At 47.2% G+C, this 18,098-nt stretch overlaps 1 protein-coding gene and 1 pseudogene across 14 annotated transcripts in view; both read left to right on the top strand.

Annotated features, from left to right (window-relative positions):
* ADD1 (adducin 1) overlaps window positions 1–18,098 on the top strand; it is a 73,430-nt gene that overhangs the window by 39,477 nt on the left and 15,855 nt on the right. For all 14 annotated transcript variants that reach the window (XM_072946930.1, XM_072946928.1, XM_072946929.1 and 11 more), the window contains 6 exons: window positions 4,396–4,547; window positions 10,845–10,925; window positions 11,163–11,312; window positions 13,162–13,305; window positions 13,424–13,522; window positions 14,238–14,414. In XM_072946930.1, the coding sequence (XP_072803031.1) occupies window positions 4,396–4,547; window positions 10,845–10,925; window positions 11,163–11,312; window positions 13,162–13,305; window positions 13,424–13,522; window positions 14,238–14,414 (803 nt within the window). The remainder of the gene's footprint in view (window positions 1–4,395; window positions 4,548–10,844; window positions 10,926–11,162; window positions 11,313–13,161; window positions 13,306–13,423; window positions 13,523–14,237; window positions 14,415–18,098) is intronic.
* LOC116283688 (ASNSD1 upstream open reading frame protein-like) lies at window positions 5,379–8,425 on the top strand (annotated as a pseudogene).

Here is an 18,098-nt window from a genome sequence, read left to right as displayed (position 1 = left end):
AAACCATCTGCAGGTGACCTGCTTCTTGGTCAGAGCTGCACATGTAGCAGAGCGGCTGCCTCGCTGTGGTCTGCTGAGAAGCCCTCAACCCACACACGAAAGGAAACTTCCTGTCAGCCAACTCTTGGTTACCCGGTGGTGTGGTCTGTATGCAAAAGGTAGTTCTGTGTAACATGAGAAGTTGGTTTCCTGTCATCCTTCTAAAGTGACCAGTTACTGTAATTTTCTAGTATTATTTTGAACTCATCGATTTAAATAAATGTATTTAATTGTGTCAGAACGTTGCAGTTACCCTCTTTGGTGCTGCTCACGCTGTCCCATCTTTGACTGATGGGCGTCTGTCCGGGTTGACTCCTGAGCCCAGTAGTCTTTGGTAGCGTTCAGGCCATCTCCTGTGAGGATCTGAAGTCAGCCGTTTCTCTGAGAAACCTTTGTTTCTTTTTGTGAGAAATGAAATTTTAGTCTGGGTGCTAGGAGTGCTCATTGCTACTGACTAGTTAGTCTGTCTTTCCAGGCCTTTTTGTTGGACAGAACAAGAAATGCCTCTCACCTTATGATTTGTATACTGTACTGATAATCTAGGATTATAATTCAAATTGAGGTCCAGTTCTAAGAGGGTTTTACTTGACCTCTTCCATCCAACACTTAGGTCTTCCTTTCTTCTACAACAAGTATTCTTGTTCTCCAGGACGCCAAGAATAACAAGATTAGAACAGTACGCAATTACTCACTACTTTTTCCCACATAGCATGCACAATACCAATACTATACCAACAGCATGTTCTTCCTTCATGCTTTTACATAATTATATCCTGTGTTGTCAGAGCATATAACCATTACGTACTACGGCCTTCCCTTATAACGTTCGTGTAGTGTTATAATTACTAACTTAATTCTGTAAAAAATCTGTACTTAATGCTCACCACCGGCCTTGTACCATTGACCCCTAGTCAGTTTGGCTGTCTGAAGCTCCTTTTATAGTGGATTTCTCAGAAAACACTTGTGGAAGTGACTCTGAGCTCCTGCACCGTGGCCTTTGTATGTCGGGTGAATTTGGTTTGCTGAGTTTGAGCATAAAGTCGTCAGCTCACATTTTCTTATTTTGTGTATCTTAAATACATGGTTCATGTTCTTCTGGCCCAAAGCTTTGTTATTAGAATTTGAAGACAGTCTTTCCATTTAAGTTACTTAATCTCTTTTCCTGGATGCTCACACTGTTTTTCTCTTTCTTTAAAGCCAGCAGTTTTACTGGAATATGTCTTAGTGTCGGTCCTTCTGGGTTGATTTTCTCCAATGACAGGCCCTTCCAAATCTTACTTACTTTAGCAGTGTTTTCTTGAATTGGCTTTTAATATGTATTCGGTTCCCTTGCTTCTGTTTCCTTCTTCTGGGATTCCTGTTATATGCGTGTTGGATTTTCTTTGCCTTCTTTAACTGCACTTTTTCCCAAATCCATTGTATCATTTTCTTCATTTCTTTGTGATTTAAAAAGTTTTTCATTTCCCTTTCTTCTACTTTGAATTTAGTATTTTTACAATTATTTTTTCGTTTGTATCTGATTTCCTTTACATTCCAGCCGACGCTTCTGAATTTTTCTAATTATATTAACTTTTTTCATATTTTTTATTATTAGTACCTTCAACTTTCTTGAAATACTAGGTTATAGTTTTCATTTGTTTTGTGGACATGTCTTTCTTGTGTGCTTCCATTGTCTGTAGGAATGTGATTCTGCCCTTTTTTCTTTAAATAATTTTTGTGTGGTACTTGATCATGATGTTTTTCTGTTCAGTTTTACCGGAAGTTAGTTTTCCTGGAGTAGTCTGGTCCGGAGTCCTGGCTCTAGAGCTCCCTCTTCTGTCGTTTTTGTGCAGTGCTAAAAATATGGCAGCTTGTTGAATGAGATTGGGTTATGTCCACCTCCCTGGCTTTTATCTGGACCTTTCCTCTCCTTCCCACTCCACCCCACTCCTCCCCTCCCCTCCCCTCCCCTTCCCCCCAGAGTCCTGTGCTACGCAGTTTAGGTTCTAATTTACACAGATTTCTTAGTGTGAGCCTTTGTGCTGAAAGACTGTTTCGGGTGGTTAGTTTAGAGAACTTTTAAGTGTTAAAATGTTGCAGAACTCCTCTTGGTATTGGCTGCTATTCTCAGTTTGGTCCTCTGAGTTCTTGTTGGTTCTTTCGGGAGTCTCAGGTTTGGCAGATGGTCCACGGTTTCCTTCTTCCTCCTGCACGGATGCTGAAACCACTCACTCTGTCTGTGTAAGCTCCCCCGCTATGTGTTCAGCTTCATGGGCCGACCTTGTTACCTAGTTCTGTTGCAGATGCATCCCTGGGTTTTCAGCTTTGCTACCCTGATTGCTCTAGTTACTTATTTTCTGCAGGGTTGGGATAGAGATTATTTAAGGAGATTCAAAAACTGTACTTCCACTGCCACCATCCTCTGAAAAATCTTCTAAAAAGCAATTTGAACAATTAAAGAGATGAGGGAGGAGCCAAGATGGAGAAGTGAAGAGTGTCACAGCTCACCCTCTCCCACAACTACACCAAGAATTACATCTACAAACCCACTGCATTGCACAGAACTCCTTCTGAGCTCTGGCAGAGTGTCTCTTGTTTCGAAATACAGGAGGATTCTCACGAAATCCGGTAAACAACAAGTTTCTACTCTGTAGCACAGGAAACCATATTCAACGTCTTGTAGTAACTTATGGTGAAAGAGAACATGAAAAACGAATTCATGTACGTTCATGTATGACTGAAGCACTGTGCTGCACACCAGAAATTGACACAACATTGTAAACTGACATATACTTCAATAAAAATGTATTTAAAAAAAGAAAGAAAAAATTAAAGAGCTAAAGTAGAGGATTTATATGCTGAATCAAGATTATACGTATGTGGTTCTTTGTATTTTCTCTGTACTTTTCTGTATGCGTGAGACAGTTCAGAGTTAAAAGTATCAAATCTAGCAATATATAACAAGGGTAATTGTGTCGTGACCAGATAGGGTCATGCAGTCAAATACTTTGTTTCTTCCTCTCCAGTGTACACATTTCTGTTTGTTTTCCTCCCTCTTGCCTCCTAGCGCTGGTCAGAATCCCTAGTACAACATCCAGTGCAAGTGCGAGGGTGTCCATCCCCGCATTGTTCCTGCTCTTGGCCATAAAACGTCTGTCTTTCATCATTGTGTTTGGTGGTAGTGGTAGGTTTTTTGTAGATGTCCCTCATCAAGTTGAGGTTATTCCCTTCTGTTCCTAATTTACTGAGAGCTTTTATCCTGAACGGATGTTGAGTTTTATGAAATGCTTTTCCTGCATGTTAAGATGATCCCATGGTTTTTCTTCTTTAGTTTGACAAGATTATAGTGATTGGTTTTTGAATTCTGAACCAACCTTGCATTTCTGAGGTTAAGCCCCTAAGTCATGAGGTGTTACTCTTTTTATATTTTGCTGGATTGTTTGCTAAAACTTTGTTAAGTGTTTGTAGTGTGTGTTCATGGAGGTTATTGGTCTGTTTTTTTTTGTACTGTCGTGTAGTGTAATGTCTGTGTGTGGTTTTGGTATCGGTAACGCTGGGCAGGTAGATGAGTTGGAAATTGTTCTGGAAGAACTTGTGTAGAGCTGGCACTACGTCTTCCTTGAATATGCAACAGAATTTACACTGAAGTCATCTGGGCCTGGGTTTTTTATGGGAATGTTTTTAGCTGCAGATTCAGCGAGTGGCAATGGGGCTGGTTAGGGTGTCTGTTTCTTCTGGAGTGAGCTCTGGTGACTGATGTCTTTCAAGGACGTTGTCTGTTTCATCTAAGTTCAGGAGTCGCTGGCATGGATGTTCCTGCTACTCCGTTATTACCCTTTTAGTGTCTCTGGGGTGTCAGTGCTATCCCTCTCTGCTTCTGGGCATGTTGGCCATTTCTTTCTTTAGTGCATTTTTATGATGAGTCTGGCGAGAGGTATATTCTATTTCATTATTTTATTTTGATGTTAATATTTTCAAGATTAAACCAGATTTTCTCTATTCTTCTGTTTGATTGCTGTTTTTAATCTGTATAGTTTCTTCTTTCTTACTTTGGAACTTTGCTATTCCTCTTCTAGTCTCAGTAAGGTAGAAACCTAGATCATTTTTTAAAACCCTTCCTTCTAATACGTATTTAATACTATAAATTCCCTTCCAGGTGTTGCTTTGAGCCACAGCTCACACATTTGCTGTCTTTTTGGTATTGATTTCTCACTTAATTATATTAACGTGCGGGAACATGGTCTTTATGAAATAGTCTTTGATGTTTTGGAGAGTTACCTTATGACCCTTTATGGGATGATTAATATCTCAACCGTTATTTGATTTACATTTGATAAGGAATATTAAATCTCTGAGCCTTGTTTTTCTTTATTTCAGGTCTCGGTATGGTGACTCCTGTGAATGACCTTAGAGGATCGGACTCTATTGCCTATGACAAAGGGGAGAAGTTACTGCGGTGTAAACTGGCGGCCCTTTACCGACTAGCGGATCTCTTTGGATGGTCGCAGCTGATCTACAATCACATCACGGTGAGTACTGAGGTGGCAGGAACTGGACGGCAAATGGGGCACCGTGTGTCTGGCACCACCGCCTCTTTCCGCTCAGGAGAAGGGGGAGTTTGGCTGAGCGGAAGCAGATCTTGGAACACCTTCCTTTTCACTCCTGACTGCAGCATGCAGTAATCTGAAAATCAGCCTGTTTGAATTAAAAACTGAGAGCAGTAGTTCTTTAAAAACCTCCTTTCTTACGTGCTAACCTAATAAATGTGCATACCAAATTATAGACAGTTCCTAAAATTCTCTTTATGCCTGAAAAGCCAAGAGTGAAAATGTTTTCTTTCTTACTCTGACCAAAGTCGTCTGTGTCTTATACTGATTTTGTTTCTTCAGCTAATCCAGTTTTCACTACTTTTGAGCATTATCAGGACCTCTGTTTTCTTTGGCTCATTCCTGCAATAAGCTTTACTCGGTATCTGCTTTAAATACTGACTGCTCTGTACCCAGCGTTGTGCTGATTCTGAGGTTATTTCACCAAAGGGGACGGGCCTTGCCTTGGTGGATCTTCCCTTCCGCGTCTCGGCCCACCAGCCCGCTTCCTCTCCCCGCGTTGCCCCGCTCGGGTTTCGTGGCCTGTCATTTCAGTAGCCCTCTGCCAGTAAGGCATCGCTCCTCCCTGCACCTGAGCAGCCACATCCCGCTGCGGAGGGCTTCACAGCAGAGCCCACTGGCTCTCTCCGCAGAGTCACAGCCTGTCTCAGGTGGATCCCCAGGACCGCCTGGCCACTGTTGGACGCCTCTTACACGCTCACTGACGCTTCCCTGCTGCCTCTACTTTCTTGGAAACTGCTGACCCCCTCCTCCCGGCAGATGACCGTGTCATGTCACAGAGAGAAGGGGGCTCTTTACTGATGTCTGTACCCATTTTATACTCCCGCCACCTCTTAGGTTGTCCTGCCTCTGCCTACAGGCCAGAGTTGGTTTCCTGGCTTGGGATTCCGTCCCCTCCCGCCTTTTTGGAGTCCTAATGCGTTGTCGTCTTTCTAGCTTTCGCCTCCCCTCCCCTCCTGTCCCCTGTCCTTTCTTGTAGAGGTGGCCTCTGTCTTTGCACTGCTTCCTTCCTTTGACTTAAAACTCGATACAGTCTCTTTTTTTAAGTTAATTAATCTTACTGGTTATTTGAAAATATTAATACTGTGTCTGCTGATTGCAGCCAGTGCACCTTGCACAGGTGTCTGAAGAAGCCACGGCCCTGCCGGTGCTCTCAGCCCCCTGAGATGAGCAGCGTTAACAGCTGCTGAGATGGTTTTACTTTTTCTCCGTACTCAGCACACACGTGGGAGGTGCTTTTCACATGTGGACTCTTGACCAGCGATGCCTCGTTCAGCTCTGTTCTGGACTCCAAGGAAGGTTAACCCTCCGAGGTGGTGGTCTGGAGCCCACCTCTGTGGCAGTGCCCTGCCTTCTGCCGTGATGGGGATCTCTGCCAGAGACACCCAGTCAGGTGGAGTTGGCGTTCAGAGTGACCTTACGATCTGTGACGTTAGAGTTCCTTCCTTGTACACACAGCAGAGGCATTAGACGTGGGAAGACACACAGAGCGCCCAGTGCTGGTCCAGCGGGGACGTGTCCTCCTCACTTTCCATCTTACAGCGGTATTTTGCACTTTGTTCTTTTTGCTTCAGATTCAGGAAGTTGTACATTTTATGCTTTTTCCATTAAAATATGCGGATCTGTTAAGCTCACTCTTGGAAATATACGTTAAGGAAGTAAGTCAAAGAGAGAAACGTGATGTATAAATATATTGTAGCATTATGTATCATAATGAAAAAACTTGAGAGTCTTAATATCACATTCACATCCTGCATTTCTGGTGCTCCCGTGGAGACGCCCAGCTGGGGTGTGCGCCCTGAGGATGGCACCGGGGTGGTCCCTGCCGACGTCTCAGCCCCACATGAGGACGATCCTAGCAGCAAGAAAGTTTTCTTTATTTCAATAAAGAACAGCAGAATACTGTAGACGGACTTTCTAGCCTGAGGAAGGTAGGAGGGTGTGTAGGCGGCAGCAGAGCAGCAGCACGTTCTTGCCCGCGGATTGAACAGGAGTGCTTTCTGAAAGCAAAAGCAAGTTGGAGGAGCTGAAAGAAGAATACCGAGAAATAGAAAACTCAGAGAAGACCAAAATCAAGAAGAAAATAAATCAAGAATATTGATTTCACAAAGCATGTGTGGCACTGGTTGTGCTGTAAGCTTTCCTGTGAGCATTTCAGCAAAAATTTGAGAAGATTTACTGTGCAGTCTTACACAGTGAGGCCCCAGTAGCAGCGAACAGCAGTTAGAGTCTAACGTTAGCTGCCAGTGTCTGTTTTCTGGTCTCGCCCTTCCCTGAAGAGGGGTGTTGGCTGCCCAGCCTGTGGAAGGTTTAAAAGGCAGTATGTCCCTATGAATACGAAAAGTTGTTGGTGGAGTAAAATCTGAAGCTGAAGAGGAAGAAGAAGTGAAATGTTGCTCAGCTCATTAGTCACCAGGAAGTTATAAGTTAAAGCCACAGTGGATACCATTTCACAGACACCAGATTTTAATTTTAGAAAAGATGGTTGTGGAGGCATAGAACCGTCATAGGCTACCGGCAGGAGTGTGCATTTAATTAGGCTCTTTGGAGAATAACTTGGCTTCACCGCCCAGTTTCTTGCCCTAAGGAGCTTGAATATGTGCACTAGGAGACAGGTGCAAAATGTCCATAGCATTGCTTTTAAAAAAAACACTGAAAAATACATGCAGTATGATTCTAATTATATGATGTTTATAAACAGATAAAAGTTAAGCACTATGTTACTTAGGGATGAATATATGTAAGATAAAACTGTAAAGAAAAGAAAGAAAATGCTTAATGCATAACATGCAGGATAGTGGTTACGTCTGGGTTATTGTGAGGGAAGAAACAGCTCCAGAAGAATGAGGTGTTTATTTTGTTTCTAAATCTGGTTGAAAGGTAAAAGGGTGTTTGATTTATTATTATACTTAAATTGTGCATATACCTTCTAAATACTTTCTACATGTATGTTTCAAAATAAAAACTAAAAACAAGGAAAAGTACTTGACATTTAATTTTCAGCTATTTTCAACCTTATTTTTCTTCATCCTAGTCAGTAAATACACAGAGTAATTCTTTAAGTTTTGTTTTGACCCAGTTTGTGAATTGGGGAATTTTGTGTAGTTTTAATTTATATAATTAAAAAGTTCAGCTTACTTTTTAAATAAAAGAACTGGCTTTAGAAATAAAAATCCTGGCTAACTTACAATTAACGGGGAGAGGTTTGGGGGAAAGGTCGAAACACGTATACTTTTGGAACAACTTGGGACGAGCAGAGACCTGGACAACGGGGACTTTCAGAGAATGGGCGTCACAGAAGTTGCCTTCCCGCGGCCACCGCGGTGGTAACAGTCGGGAGACGCCATTTGTTGAGAACGTCATTGTGAACGTAAGCCCCTTTCATCCCCACTTTGTGGGTTAGGAGACCAGGAGCCTAGGGTCCCCAGAGCAGCACAGTCAGTTCTGGCAGAGCCAGGATTTTAACTCAGGTCTTCCGTGACTGTGGATCGAGTTACAGTGTGCTTTTGCGTGGAGATGGCTTGGAGGAGACAGAGCAGGGTCAGGTGTCTAAGAACTAAACTGGGGAGGGGGTGGTGCAGAGCCTGTTCTGTGCTGTACACTAGAGACAGATTTCTGCTTGTGTGAGAGAGCTTTTTTTCCCTGCAAAAAATAAAAATTTAAAATTTTGCAAAGGTAAAGACTTTAATTATATGCCTTTACAAGATAACCTTTCACAAAGACAACTCAGCTGTTGGATTTCACACCTAATGAGATAAAGCAACTACCCAGACTCGAAGGAGAAACGGGAAGCAGTGCAGTGACCGCTCGCAGCAATGACCAGACCACCCGCAGAGCCAGCAGGAAACCAGCAGACCTGAACTCCACCAGAACCTCGGGATCCCGTCAGCAGATTCAGGGGAGCTGCACAGCACCAAACCAACGTGCGGAATCTGTGGTATTTGCATTAGTTGCATTTCCAAACAACTGAAAGAGGAAGAAAACAGCCCCTTTATAATAGCATAAAAACAATAAACAAAGTAGGAATAAATTTAACCAAGGATGCGAAAGATGTCTACACTGGAAGCTGCAGAACGTTAATAAAAAACTGAAGGCAGAAATAAAGGGAATCTGTGCTTGTGTCTCACACCACTCACATCAGTTCATTCAAGAGAGATTAAAGGCCTCGTGTAAGACCTCGAACAGTAAACCTCCCGGAAGGAAGTATAGAGAAAGCTTGTCTGGACATCGATCTTGGAAGGGTTTTTGTTTCGTTTTCTGTGTGTGGGACCGTGTGTGACGCCTAAAGTGCAGACGGCAAGATCAGACGTAACCGGGAGGGACTCCGTCAGACAGAGCGGCTTCCGCTTCTGGCGGAGGAGAAGCAGCTGGCAAAATGAAAGGGATCCCATGTCAGATAAGGGGTTAACACTGAGATCGTATTTTTTAAAAACATACATTTCAGTGGCAGTTAATCAAATTATAATACGGGTAAGGAACTGAATGGGTATTTATTCAAAGGTTTACAAATGACCGATAGGCACGTGACAGGGAAATCGATGTTACAAATCATTGGGTAACTACAAATCAGAACCACAAGGAGATACCATCTCACACCTGAGAGAACGGCTTTTAACAAAGAGGTAAGAGCTAGCAAATGCTCGCCAGGAAAGGAGACTGCACTGTTGGCGGCGGTGTAAATCGATGCAGCCACTGTGACAAACAGGATGGAGGTTCCTCAGAAAATTAAAAGCAGAACTACCATACGAATCAGCAGTCTTGCTTCTGGGCATGTGTCTGAACAAAACAAAGCCACTATCCTGAACAATCACATCCACTTCATGGCCAGTGACGCTTGTTTACAACAGCCAAGACCTGGAGACGGCAAGGTCTCTACCAAGATGAGTATAAAGGAGAAGCGATTTTATCGTTCACGCGTATGTGGACATCTCTGTGTGTGTAGATGTACACACACACACAGATCAAGACATATATACACACAGTCAGCAGTTTACTATTCAACCATAAAAAAAACAGGGAAATTCTCCATTTGCAGCAACATGGATATCCCTTGAAGGCATTATGCCAAATGAAATAAGTCGGAGAAAGACAAATATTGCATGACCTCATTTATGTGTGGAATCCAAAGAAACAGACACAAATAAATAAACTCATAACCCAAAAAGCCACATTTGTGGTTCCAGAGACAGGAGATGAGGGGTGTTACCTAGCCAGACTCGGGTCCGCTCCACCAAGCGCAGCAGAGCCAGGGAAGGGCGCCTCTCGACGGTCAGGTCTCTCCAGCTTCTCCCTGTTCACTGCTGTGCCCCAGCACCCAGGGTGTCGCAGGCCTCAGCGGCTGTTTGCTGCGTGAAGAAGTGGGCAGGCCACGGGGGGACGTAGTGAGCGTCCCTGTCACTGCAGCTGTCCAGGCAGGCTCCGTGTGTGTTTCTCTCTGGGCCTCTGCAGAGGAAGTCACCCTGCTGGTTAGAAAGCTGGACTAAACACCATGAGGCCTTTTCAACAAACAGTGAATTCCACTTACCCAACTCTAGTTAGAATTCTTCTCCCAGTAGTGTTCCAACCTGATAGCTTTTGAAGTCTTTTAAGTTTATCTAAAAATCATCATAAAAAATCAGACTTAATTTTTGTGAGGGCAGGACCCTTGTCCCCGCTGTATGGCCAGTGTCCAGCCCAGCTCTGCCGTACGTGTCAGATCTGTCTTGAATGAAGTGTGGAGAGAAGAGTGTACTGTGGAAGACAGAAACAAGCCAGGGGAGAGGGTGTGGTGTGCAGAGACTTTTATCAGGCAGTAAGGAAGGACTGTCTCTCGGTTGTCATGGTTAATGATTATTCACTGTCTCACAGGGTTTGAGTACTTACAAGGAAACTGTCTTGACTTTTAGAAAGTAAGTTTTGACTTTCCATCACTACACACCTGAGGAGGAACTCCTTTTTGCACACGATACTGGTTTGGTAGCCACCAGACGGTTCTTCATCATAAATAATCTTATAAATTACTTTGAATGTGATCAGGACGCACTTTGTGTACCTGATAGTTACTGCAACATCATGATAGGAAGGTTTAAATACCTCTTAGCTTTGTGACAGGCACTGAATTTAAGTGCATTCCTATGGAGCTCACTTAAGGCTCACAAAAAGTCCCATGAGTTTGTAACTGAAAGAGATGCAGATAACTGCAGTAGGATTTTGGAGCTGACTCAGTAATTCTCCCCGCAGACCAGAGTGAGCTCTGAGCAGGAACACTTCCTCATCGTACCGTTTGGACTTCTCTACAGTGAAGTGACTGCATCCAGTTTGGTAAGAATGTCCTTCTCTGCTTGGGCATCTGTGTGTGGGGGTCATATTAGGTAATTAAATACTATCTACTCCCACCAGACATACAAAACCCAAGAAAGAGGGGAGAGTCTGTGTTCTGTGTGATTAACTCGGGGGGAAACCTTTAAAATTAGTTGTAACGTTACTGGTTTAAGTAATTTCCAGGTAGGTTAACTTGAAATCCTCTTGAGATTTAGAAATGTTGCTCTCTTATTCCAGGTTAAAATCAACCTACAAGGAGATGTGGTAGATCGTGGAAGCACCAACCTGGGGGTCAATCAGGCTGGCTTCACGCTGCATTCTGCAATTTACGCTGCACGGCCGGACGTGAAGTGTGTTGTGCACATCCACACGCCGGCAGGGGCTGCGGTGAGTGCTGCCCTGGACGGGCTTCCGCGTGAAAGCTGTTCCCCGAGCCGCGCTTCACGCTTCCTCTGAATTGCTCTCTCTTGCTGCGACAAGTCCATAAGCCTCATTTTGTTGAATTAAAAAAAAAATTTTTTTTTGCTCACCATGTTTGACTTTTTTAGAAGAATATATATGTTTTTAAGGAGCCCATTTACTATCTAATTTTGAAAAGCCTGTCGTAAGTCTGAAAATGTCCTTAAGGCTTAACAGTTAGAAAATAAAGTGACGGATGGAAGTCAGATTTTGGTGGGTTGAAGACTGTGGGGCGCAGAAGGAAAGCAGGGAGGTGGGAGACATGGCTTGGTGGGTGGAGGGTGCTCTGGGCTCAGGGAAGGGTTAGTGGGATGCGGGAGACTTGGGCATGCTTGATGGGCTTGGGGAGGGAGCCAGGCGTGCGACGGAGAGGTGGAGGCCTAGACACCAACCTGGCCAGCCTCCCCACAGCGGTCTGCCTGGGGGTGGCGGAACCCGGGCTGCGTCGTGGTTGGGGAGGGCAAGAGGCAGGCAGGGGGAGCAGGGCACGGACGGTGCGGCTGTGAGGGGGCTTGGCCTCCGAGCCCAGAGCTCGCCGGGGGCCTGCCGTGCTGGCCACCGAGCCGGGCCCTTCCGGTGCAGACAGGCCGCCCTGAGGCCAGGCCCTCGGTGCAGGTTTGTGGCAGCGGAACACTCTGGAACTGTCTAGAATCGCTTCTTACCACAGCTTGATGCTTGAGTGACTGTCTGGCTTGTTTGGCAGATGACCTCGTTGATTAAGTAGTACTGAATTTTCATCTGTTTTGGCGTTTTAATGTCACAGATCTTGGGTGGTTTGGATGAATGTTAGGTCTGGTTTGTGTGTTTTGCTTGAAGCTGTGGTCCTTGATGTCAGCATCAGTGTTATTAGGTACATCATTCTCCAGGCGATGTGATTTTTTCCCTAAAATAATGCGTGCTCTTCCAACCTCAGAGGAGTGTGCCCCCTTCCCGCCAAAAGAAATCCATGTATTTTAAAGAACCATTAGAGGTACCTTTGAGGATATGGTTACTACTGTTAGCTAGCATGTAATTTGTTTTAAAATTTATCAACATAACCTTTACTTTATAAGGAAATTTCTCCTTATGGAAAGGCTGATACTTGGAAAGGAATTAAATATGGTATCGCCTTTTCTGTGGTAGTGCCTTTTTAGGTTAGCTTTTCTGTATAGAATTGTTACATTTACACGTATATTATTTGAATCTCTAGAGCCTGTTAGTCTAAATGGAAGACCTTTAAAATTAGCCTAGTCTGAAGTCAGTTTGGGGACTTAAGGAAGGCAGTGGGCTGCGTGGACACTTGAAGGTTTTGCTTAGGTAAGTGCAGAGAAATCGCACAGTGTGGTGGCCCTGCAGCTTTCAGGCATTTGCCTTTACCTGGTTTTCAGGTACGTCCGTCTCACCTACAACCTCAGATGAAAAGTGAGCACAGACCTTGCCGCACTTCAGAGACGCCTCATTCAGAGGAAGCCTTTGTCCCTCCTCGCAGTCGGCCAGGGCTCATCTTACCATTAAATCCGAGCTCACCTGGCCTTCATGATCAGTGTGGGACAAATCCAGAAAGATGTGAAGTTTCTTTTGAGGCCCTCCTTGACAGTGTGGTGGCTTTGATTTTCAAATGTAGATTGATAGTGAGCCCAGAAGTGAGGTTTTTCTTGAGTTCATGGTTCATCTAGTTCTGAATAGAGAGCAGGTGAAGGACATTCCCTCTCATTTCTTCAAGGGGAGAACTCACTGTGTCACCGTGGGCGCGTAGCCCCTGACTCGTGGTCACCTGTGGTGTCCCTTTGCTCTCCAGGTCTCTGCGATGAAGTGCGGCCTCTTGCCAATCTCCCCGGAGGCACTTTCCCTTGGAGAAGTGGCTTATCATGATTATCACGGGATTCTGGTTGATGAGGAAGAAAAGGTTTTAATTCAGAAAAATTTGGGGCCTAAAAGCAAGGTCAGTGAGCATCTAATGTGGTATTTACATTTGTGGAAGAAAGAAGGAGAACGTGTGCGCTTGTTGCCTTGTTGCGTCTTGATGAAGGTCCACAGAGCCTTCACGTTTCCTCCTTCAGGTTCTCATTCTCCGGAACCACGGGCTGGTGTCCGCTGGCGAGAGTGTGGAGGAGGCCTTCTATTACATCCATAGCCTCGTGGTTGCGTGTGAGATCCAGGTGGGTGGTGGCCATCCCGCCCGCCTGTCGTGTGTGCGGGTGTGGGGGTCCTTGTCGCCTCTTGCTGCTTATTTTGCGGGAACGGCCTTTGAGCAGTCTCTCTGCCAGGAGTGAGCTCCTGCATCTGGAAAATGCCACTTCACTGGTTTAAGCTGGCAGATGATCATGGGCTTTTCATTTCTCACTTTATTTTTCAAGTCCGTAAGTCACTCCCATTCGTGGAGCACTAGTGCGCAGTAGCCCTGGCGCCAGGGCCTCTGTGTACTAAGCTGGCGCACGGTGTTTCGCTTGACCCTCTCGGCACTCCTTTCAAACAAGTTGGCACAGAAAGGTAGAGACTCGCCACAGTCTCATCGCCGTGAGTGCTGCTGATGCCAGGGCTGCCCTACCCCAGGTTCATGCTCTCCTCACGGTCGCTCTGACCTGCGTCTGGTTGGTAATGCAGCCCCCAGTCTCCTTCATACGACCTTGAACAGTGCTCTGTTTTCCCATTTTTCCTCCAGGTATGAGTGGAGTGGCCAGTGTTTTTCATGCCAAAGAAAACCTGAAAATAACCTTGTGATTGGCCTACCAATATCCATCTTACATTTTTTATTCTTATACTCTGATGATTTCTTTTGAAACCTGCATTTCTTTTGCAGTGACCTCTCATAGTCCTCTGACCTGCTTGCTCAGTAAGGAATGCCAACTGTAGTGTTTGCTTGTTTTGGAAAAGGTTCGCACTCTGGCCAGTGCAGGAGGGCCAGACAACTTAGTCCTCCTGGATCCCGAGAAGTACAAAGCCAAGTCCCGCCCCGCCGGGTCCCCGGCCGCGGAGGGCAGCGGGTCAACTCCCCAGTGGCAGATTGGTGAGCAGGAGTTTGAAGCCCTCATGCGGATGCTCGATAATCTGGTAAGAATGTTGCCCCACTCGATGATGAAGCTTTCCTCCTGACAGCACAAGCGTCCGTGTCTTTTTGGCGAGTGAAGTCGTCGTGTGAAACGGCCGCCTTCACGCAGCGTCCGGCGCTGTCCCCCTCAGAAGTCATGAGGCAGCGCCAGGCGGTTTAACCTCTGGTTAAACAGCGATTAAACAGAGGTGAGGGTTTCTTTTCTCCTGTTGTTCTTTAAAAGTAGCCTTGTTTGGACTGTGGGGACCAGCACAGAGAGCAGTCTGCTCTGCAGGGTGACGGGCTCCTCACGCGGCTGCTTCCGCTCAGTCCCCACCGCCTGCAGGCAGGCTGTCGAGCGGAGGCCTCCTGAGTCAGGCAGCCAGGTGTCTGCTTGCTTGTTTGGACGGTAAGTGCTAACTGTTGGGACCTGACTGCCGTGCTCCGGGGACTTTGCTGCTGCTTTCTGCCGGAAGCCCCCTCCTGCTCACGGGAGGCCATGGAGCCCAGCGGGGTGCAGGAGCCGTGACCGGGGGGCCTCCCCGGTGATGGGAGCGCCAGTATAACACACGCAGGGTGTGGGCTGCCGGGCTGTGGTGAGGGCTTTCTTCTTCTGTGGGGATCAGGGAGGAGGCTTCGGGTAGAAGACGGCGCTGGCAGGCGGCCTCTGGAGTGGACAGAAGTGCGGCCGGCTGAGCCGGGAGCGGAAGGGACTGATGACACAGCAGTAGAGCCGGGCCCCTGCCTTCAGGTCCATCTCCGATCTTAGCAGGTTCTTTACATATCACAACAAGGCCCTTCGGGGGCCTAAGGTCGAAGCAACCACGTCATAAGACAGCTGGCTCTGAAGCGGGGCCCTCTTGCTGCTGCAGGTGGAGCCCGAGAGAGCCCGTCCTGCCACCACGTGACGTCGGGGGTTCAGGAAGAGGCCCCGCTACGGGCGTGTGGGGCAGAGAGGCCTTCGGAAGGGCTGGTGTCCTCCCGTGTGGCCAGCTTCACATAAGAAAGTCCCAACTGTTGGGCCAGGCCACAGACGGGATGGCTGGCTTCTGGGGGCAGGAAGTGTAACTTTCCTGAAGATCTTGGGACAAAAAGAATGAATGGATCTGGGTCAGGTGTGCTAAGTGTCTTTGGGGGTTCTTCTCACTGAACTTCTTTGGACTTAGGAGAGTGTTGACTGCTGAAAGGGAGAGCTGGCTGTTAACTGAAGTGATAGTCACAGGAGTAGGTTTGGTCAGTGAGGGAGGAGTGAACAGAGAAAGCAGAGTCTTCCTTAACTTCTGAATTCATTTGTGCAGCAAAGATGGATTGCATTAGCTGATGGTCGGTTCTTGAGCCTGTGGCCAAGAATGGGACACAGGTCTTGCCCTCAGGGAATTCATGGTCTAGCCAGGGAAGTGGGCAGGCAGATCCCAGCTGGAGCCCAGCACGTGAGGTGCGTGTGCTGGCTGAGCGTGGTGAAGGCAGCCGGGGCGGGGCGGGCAGGAGCCAGACTGGTCGAGGGAACAGCGGGAGGAACAGAGCTCGCTGAGAAGACGGAAGAAGCGGCCTCGGGAAAGGCGTGCCTGCAGAAGGGGTGAGAGTGGGGAGGCGGTGGCCCAGGCGTCTGCGTCCGGAGTTGGAGGCCCTGAGGGCCTGGTGGGGCGAGGGCCACTGGGGTGGCCCGGTCTCACAGCCCTTCTCCTCTCCTCCGGCCGTTGCTTAGATGGTTCACTGCTGACACCTAGAAGTCTAGTGGGAATGGGAGGGAGGAGGACAAAGCAGGAACACCAGCTCGCCCCGTCCGTGCACTCAGCATGTTCTGGAAGGTGGAGAGAGACAGGCAGTGGCTGTCACTTGATAGGGAGGAAGACGGAACGACATGGTGGTAAGTGTGGTGTTCACGACAGCAGAGGCGCTCTACTCGGTGCCCTTAATGCGCGCTGATGGTCGTTTTTAGCGTTAGAAGGCCGTGCCGTTTACAGGAGGTTAACTGGGCGGCAATCAGTAATCATAGTCTGTGTTTTAATTTAGCATTCTCATCAGCTGTACGTGTTTGCCAGTAACTGAGCAGGGTAGAGAGTACTGGAAGATTCTCACACCATGAGAAGCATTTCATTTTAACAGATACAGTTGGAAGAAATGCTAAGTTGTTTCCCAGTCAAGATACAATTCCACCTTTTCAAAGAGGGAGTGAATCTGTATTTTTGACTGTGAGCCATGTAGTAAATCTGAGGTCTGAGCAGTGCCTCTAGTTTTGGTTTGGCATATAAAGGGGAAGGTAAAGAAAAAACCTTACCTTCTCAGGATAAAATTCTGTGAAGTCCTGGGCGGTTTATCCTGAAGTCATGGAGATTGCTCAGGAGCCCCGTCTCTCTAAGCGAGAGGAAACTGGAGTTAATGAGGCCTGTGTTTTTCTGAAGACACGCCTTTTACAGCTGAGCCATCACTCTTCTCACCCTTCCGCGCAGCGCGCCCGTAGACGGAGGAGCTGCCGGCGCAGGCGTTTTCCTGTCTCCCTGAGGACAGTCACGTAATGGAGCAAAACAACAGCTCCGCTCAGGGACTGTCACCGCCCTTTTTTGAATGTATTAAAGGAGTGATTGCTGATGAAGGTGGCCCCCCAAAGAGGAGAATCACCCAGAGGGAAGAGCGTTCTCGAATAGAGAGGGACGTTTCTAAAGTACTTCAGCGAGGGCCGTGCAGGCCGCGGACTCACCTCACAGGACAAACCCTGTGCCATCCTTTCACATCTCAGTTCTCTCATGTTCATTGCGAAGGTGCAGTGAGTGACCTGGTCCGGATACGAGTGCGGGTCAGGAGTCCCGGCTCAGCATGGCACTTGGCCCGGCTGGGTCCTCATCGGAAGGCTGTGCTGGTGGACACCGCACTCCCAGACCCTCAGTCGCAGGCGGAATTCAGGCTCTTAGGGCTCCGGGAGCCGCGGCAGCTTGCGCCCTGGGAGCCCGCGCGGCGGGAGGGTGCTCTCCGGAGGGCTCCTCGCCCTGTGGAACGTGTCCCCCCACCTCTGCTGAATCCTGCTGGTTTGAAGCAGGTCACGGGTCCTGCTCACTCCCTGGGAAGGCCTTTCCAGGAGGTGGGGACCTCGGGGCCCACTGTAGTGCCCGTGTGGGACAGCTTCCCATTGCCGAGCACGGGGGGCGATTGAGACGGCACCCGTACCTGGCCGCCTGGGGGATCAGCAGGCAGGCTGCTCGGCGCCGGGGGCCGGGTGCTGGCAAGGAGGCGTGAGTTCGTGGGGGACGTGTTTTAAAACATAGTAAATGGTCATGAGACAGCGCTAAAGCTTAACTCGAATGTTACAACGTTCAAAGGTAAAGTGATTTTGCCAAGAACCAGCTGATCTTCCCTAAAGATTATCACTGTATTTAAACTGTGATTTAAAAGGTAGAAAAAAGAAGTATTAAGCAGGTTGATTAACGTCACTTGCACCGTGGCCAGCAGCAAGTAGACCCTGACTGTGCTTTTAAATTTTAGCTCAGTTGAGATACGTGTACGCAGAAGAGTGCACTGTTTAAGTGTTTACTTTATTAATTTTTAAGAACTGACACAGCAGCACCCAGATCAAAAAACACCACCAGCTCTCAGAGCCCCTGCCCCGCCTTGAGTCTCTTGCCCCGTCCCAGGGGCGGCCCCGTCCTGCCTTCTGGCAGCAAAGACTGGTTTTGCTGCTTTTTGTACTTTTTATAAACGGAATCGTACTTGTG

Source organism: Vicugna pacos, chromosome 2 (assembly GCF_048564905.1).
Source record: "Vicugna pacos chromosome 2, VicPac4, whole genome shotgun sequence".
NCBI classification, from domain to species: Eukaryota; Metazoa; Chordata; class Mammalia; order Artiodactyla; family Camelidae; genus Vicugna; species Vicugna pacos.
Note: the sequence above shows the minus strand (reverse complement) of the source record. Positions and strands in the feature narration are given on the sequence as shown.